We start from the raw sequence: 6,000 nt of genomic DNA on the forward strand, positions 1-6,000 counted from the left end.
TCTCTGCACCCTCTCCAGCAGTTTTATATCCTTCTTTAGATTGGGAGCCAATGCTGGACGCAATATTCCAAGTGTGGTCTGACCATCGCTCTATAAAGCGGCATTATGATTTTCTCCGATCTACTCGTGATTCCCTTCTTTATCATGCCTAGCATTCTATTTGCGTTCTTTGCTGCCGCCGCGCACTGCGCCAACGGCTTCAGGGTCCTATCAATTACATGGTAATGATTGAATTTTTGTTACAATTATATAGAGCAAGGGGTCTCCAAAGTACGGCCCACAGGCCACATCCGGCCCGCGGAAACGTGTTTTATAATTTGAACCTCAGTTTAATAAGATTTAAAAAACACAAAAGCAGTTCCATCATTCACATTAAAGGGTTTCATTATAATTTGTGATGAAAATATGAGAATTTGCTGGTCGTTTTCAACGTCATTAATATACAATAATTTAATCACACACCCTCTGTAATTAGTTGATAAGATTTTCTGCTTTCAATAAAACTCATGTATCTAGAGTTATTTTTACTACAGCCTGCTGAAAGGTGCCGAAGTACCCAATGTGGCCCCCGTGGCGAAAAGTTTGGAGACCCCTGATATAGAGTCTTTATGGAATTAGGGTTACCAGATTTTTTTCTTCATGAAAAGAGGCTGCATGGCTCCGCCCTTTTTTGCCACTGGCTCCGCCCCATTCCACCCTTAGCCCTACCTCATTCCACTCTCCAACCTTGGCCCCATACAAATCTCATCTCTTTGGAGCCGCATCTGGAGGGTCTCCGCGGAGGCGACACGATGACATCGCACGCACGCGTGCTTGCACGTGTCATCATCGCACTGCATCCGGACATGCACAGAGACTCTCCCAACGCGGCCCCCGAGCATAACACTTTCAAAACCTGGACAGACTGACGGGTTTTGAAAACCTGTCCACACACCTGGTCAGTCCTTTAAAAAAAGAGGACATGTCCGGGAAATCCTGACATCTGCTAACCCTATATGGAACATGTTTGCATTTTGCAGATTTAAAAAGTAACCTTTCCAGGAAGACCTGATGATTGTTTTATGGCTAAACAACTCTGCTCAAATTCTGCCTGTTTGCTTCTCATTAGGGTTGCCAGATTTTACGATTGCAAAATCCGGACACCCTAGACCTGCCGCCCAGTCCCGCCCTATCTCCGTGATTGAGAGTAGGCTTTTCAAAACCCAGACCAAGTGCCGGATCCCTAGACATGTCCTCAAAAGGACGACTGACAACCCTACTTTTCACACAAAATTCTTCAGCACATCTGCCCTCCTTGCCGACAGCGCAAGCTCTGCGCTGAGCTGCAAGTTACCCAGTTCCAGGAGGGAGACCTGCGTTTGGTCACTCCTGGTTTTAAACATACCACCTAAAGCAGTGTGGTATTTGTTGTCCCTGAGTCTGTCCATTGAAATCAGTGCTGCAAGACTGATAATGCACCTCGATGAAGTTGACAGAAATCCAGGACTGACCCAAAATCCTAATCCTCCCTCTTGGAACTGGAAGTTCTGTCCGCCTCCTGCAGATGTCTGGCTGGCTATGTTATAGTTAAGACCATGGCTCCGAACGCCCTCTACTTTCCTTGGGGATTATTCCAACATGGCTATAAATAAGGCATGTACTGGACACATCCTTAAGAACTGGGCCTTCCGATTCCATGGGGTAACTCTTTGGTCACCAGCTGCTGCTTGTATAACAAAAGTGCCCAGGGCTGGATGAATTGATAAACTAGACAGGATAAAGCTTTAGGACTCAGTACAAGGGGCTTCTTTCTTCACTAGCATGGACAACTTATTAAACTTGAAATTTACCTAAAATGCTACAGCTTAGGAACCACAACAGCATATAGCCAAACCTGATGGCATCCCAGGAAGGCTAGCTTTGAGAAACAATTGGGGGAGCTAAACTCAGTTTTGAAAAATTACCTCTTCCTGGGCTTTACTCAAAGTTGGCCCCTATGTCATTGGAAGGTCCAGTTCAGATCCCACAGCCATCCCTTATGATCTTGGGCAAGTAACTTAATCCTTCGTCGCCTCAGGTACAAACATTGTAATCCCTCTGGGGACAGAAAAATATTGACTTCACCTGAATGTAACTCACTTGTACTACCGAGACAGGCCTGAGCTAAAGTCAAATCTCTTTTTATTGGCTAATGCGACTTTTGACTTAACCCTCCTGTTAGAAGTTGGCGTGTTATGTTTAAATCTTTTTACGAAAGTTTCCAAATTCAACAGCAAACAGATACAATAATTGCTTTTCATAAATACAATCAGCTGTTACAACTGAAAAGCAACCAACCCCACCACCCCTCTCCCATAGAAACAGAAAAACATGACTGCAGATCAATGCCTCCTACGTGCCTATTCCAGGCCCTTGGGAGGATACAAACCTTCTCAAATGGAAGCTGGCTTGTTAAATGATTGTCCCTCCCCCCTTTTACAAAACCGCGAAAGCAGATTTTTAGCGTAGGCCGGCGTGCCGAATGCTCATAGAGTTCCTATGAGCGTCGGGAGCAGTGCAGAGCATTCAGTGTGCCGGCCTATGCCAGAAACCGCTATCCCGGTGTTGTTAAAGGGGAGGGGGGGTGTACAGGTAGTGCAAAAATAGTTTGACCCAGACTTAGGGGGGGTAAAACATGAATAAATTGTATTCTTTTTCAGCCATCGCTGAGTGAGGACTGCCTGTTCTTCGAACGATTAGAAGAGAATAATTATAACACTTATAAATCTAAGCAGCACGCAGATAAGAACTGGTATGTTGGCATAAAGAAAAATGGTTCCAGTAAGCTGGGACCACGAACTCACTATGGCCAAAAAGCTGTACTGTTTCTTCCGCTGCCCCTGTCCAGTGACTGAGAAACTCTGCGCAAGGCATCATGGGATTCCTCAGCCATCATATCGCCGGCGTCTTGCTTCACAAAATGGTTTCTTCTGATGGGCAGTTTGCAAATAGCCCCTGGATCCTGTGACATTGTGCTTTTAAGTATTTCTGTTCTGGTTTTTAAACTGTATGGAGTGTCCCTCAAAATAGAAAACAAAGGCTCAGTACAGAGAGGTAAAAACCTATGAAAAATGCACGTCGGAAAAAAAAAAAAATGGCAGATATTTGCTCCACTTGCTCAAATGTGTTTAACTTTACTATTTGAAGACTCAAGTGGTTCATAAGTCAGTTGTGAGGGTACAGGGCCCACCATGTAATTCTGATGCTATGGACTTTTGGAATAGGCCCAGAATAACTTGGAGCCAAAGCTTCAACTCGTAGACTGCAAGGAAGGAAGTATTTAACAGAACCGCAACGTCCTTATTTTAGTAATAAGTGTGATTCAAGTTTTAGATGTGCATAAAACTGCCATTTCAACTTTTATATTACATAAACATCTAAATCCTGATTTTTCAAAGCCAGGATAAAACTCTTAAAATGTATCTATGGCAAGGGGGCGTGGTCTGAGTGTGTTTTGGGCGGGACTAGGTTGGGCCTAAAAAATAAACGTACTCAGGCAGTCCCCGAGTTACAGGTGCTCGACTTAAGTACGACTCGTACTTAAGAACGTGGATGTGGCATCATTCGATTTCACTGAGCAGTATTTCCCGTGGCATGGACTCCTACGCTTCTCCTGTAGCAGATTTAGGAATGATGCCTGGCCACATTAAGAACAGTGTGTGGTTGTGCCTGCTGTACCTTAGAGGGAAAACAGGTAGGGACAGTCGGCCCTTTTGTCACCTGGGAGCAGAGATAAGCAGCAAGAACCTTAAAATCTACAAGTTCTGAATTACATACAAATCCGATTTAAGAACAGCTTTAAAAACGCAACTCGTTCTTAACCCGGGGATTGCCTGTATCCCCCAGTTCAGAGTAGAATGCAGGCCTAGGTCCAAAAAGACTGATGGGATTTCCACCAGCAACCTGGGACATCTAGCTTCCAAAAAGCACTTGTATGCAGCACCGCTCCACGGGAGGGATTAGGAGTAGGGTTGCTAGATTTTACTATAGTAAAATCCGGACACTCCCCCAGCCCCGGCCCCAGGCTCGCCCAATTCCACCCTCCCCCCCTGTTACACCCCAGGTCCGCCCCCAATCCCACCCTAGCTCCGCCCCGGCCCCCCCTGCTGCCTGCTTTCATCGGGCAGGAGGAAATCCACAGATGCGTGAATTTCCTCCTGCCCGAAGCGATGTAGAAGAAGTTTTTCAAAACCCGGACGGAGCCCCGGACATGTCCTCAAAAGGGCATCCAGACGTTTGGTAACCCTAATTAGGGGAGATCACCTCCTTAATCCCCCAGTGGTTGATGTCTTCCCCGTCCCCGAAAAGCAAAACTGGCAAAGGATACTGAGCTCTATGACGAGTTAGGGGAAATAAAGGTTTATGTCCCAGCTTGGCACTGTTTAGATTGGCTGCTTCACAAAATAAGCATGTTATCGGCTGGTACGGAAACATTTGTGTGCCCTTGTTGACCCACTGATGCTTTAGACACATATGATTCAAAAACGGATGCTCCTGTCATTCCTCCATGTTTTAAGAGCAGGTTGTATATCAGCAGATGCTGTTCCAAAATACTAGGAGAACTTGCGATGTCCCGAACAAGAAGTCTTAGTTCCAATCTGTAAACCCTTTCCAAACATTTCTAAGAACAGTCCTGGTTTCTAACCCCCTCCCCCCTCCATCCTGGTGCATGGTGGCGCTTACAGCACCAGTTTCAAGGGGGGGGGGGGAAATAAGCTTAGGGTTACCAGATGTCTGGATTTACACAGGCATGGGCCTCTTTTTAGAGGGCATGTCCAGGCATCCGGTCGGCTTTTCAAAACCCAGTACTTTGTCCAGGTTTGGAAAAGCTTCCAGCTCGGGAACGCATCGGGAGGGCATTTGCGTAGGGTTACCAGATTTTATGCATGTAAAATCCGTCCCCATAGACCCGCCCCCCAGGCTCATCCAGTTCCACCCATCCCTGTCCAGTTATGCCCACGCCATGCCCCTGCCACGCTCCTTAGCCCTGCCCACCTATCCCCGCCCCCTCAGCCTGCTCATCTCAGTCGGGAGGCTCCCAACGCGATCTGCTTTTCAAAACCTGGCCAAAGTGCCGGGTTTTGAAAAGCCGTCCAGACACCTGTGCATGCCCTCTAAAAAGAGAATATGTCCAGGTAAATCCAGACGTCTGATAACCCTACATTTGGGCTTGCACATATTGCAGGACAGGATCCTGGCTAGGCCTAGTTGCCCCCCTGAATCCCAGTCCCAGAGTTTGAATAAAGGGGGTGGAACACAGCTTTCATTGCCTCCCAAAGATTGCACGCTGAGATTCCCTGGTTGAATAAGTCAAAACACTTTAATGGTAAACAAACTTCAATCACAATTGTAGAAAGGGCATGAGCAAAAAAAGAAAAAGGCTTCTATGAATTCAGTTCATTCTTTTTAGGAAACAAGTAAGTCCCACCTTAGCACAAGACTCTATCCAGTCCACAAACAAAAGTCCAAAACTCTTCCTTCTGGCCTCACTCTTGGGCCTATCAAAACAGTGCATTAGCCAAACACTTCTCCTTTGGAAAACACTCTCACTGGCTCTGGCTGTGGCCCTGTTGGGGAGAGCCGAATCCCCAACAGGCTGGGAGGAGATAGGCCTGTACACCACAGGTGTTGCCGCCCTCCCAAAAGACTGGCTCAGGTTTTACTTCTTCACCCCCAAGCACAACTCAGGGCAGCGCACAAGCTGCTCCAAAAATAAAACACAAAGCTCAGCTTCTGGTTTCTACAGTTCCTGGGGTGGCTAGAATCCCGCAATGCCCCAGCATAATACTCTGGCAGGCTTTAAAACAAAAAGGCCAGAATGCAAAACTCCAGTGAGAAAAAACTGCTTGGCTTAATAGCCTACTCACAGTCCATTTGCTGTTCTCCCCAATCAGGCAAAACATAGTCCTCGGCACTCCATATCAAAGGCCTCAGGCTGGGCTTCTGAGACTGGTTTGGTATGGCTGTCTTCCAGTTCCTCCA

At 46.6% G+C, this 6,000-nt stretch overlaps 1 protein-coding gene across 3 annotated transcripts in view; it reads left to right on the top strand.

The window, feature by feature from the left end:
• The window catches only part of FGF1 (fibroblast growth factor 1), a 55,958-nt gene extending 51,180 nt beyond the window's left edge, over nt 1-4,778 (top strand). For all 3 annotated transcript variants that reach the window (XM_033927668.1, XM_033927670.1, XM_033927669.1), the window contains one exon: nt 2,679-4,778. In XM_033927668.1, the coding sequence (XP_033783559.1) occupies nt 2,679-2,873 (195 nt within the window). In that variant the 3' untranslated portion in view covers nt 2,874-4,778. The remainder of the gene's footprint in view (nt 1-2,678) is intronic.
• The last annotated feature ends 1,222 nt before the right edge of the window (nt 4,779-6,000 follow it).

The sequence above is a fragment of the Geotrypetes seraphini genome, chromosome 18, assembly GCF_902459505.1.
Source record: "Geotrypetes seraphini chromosome 18, aGeoSer1.1, whole genome shotgun sequence".
NCBI lineage: Eukaryota > Metazoa > Chordata > Amphibia > Gymnophiona > Dermophiidae > Geotrypetes > Geotrypetes seraphini.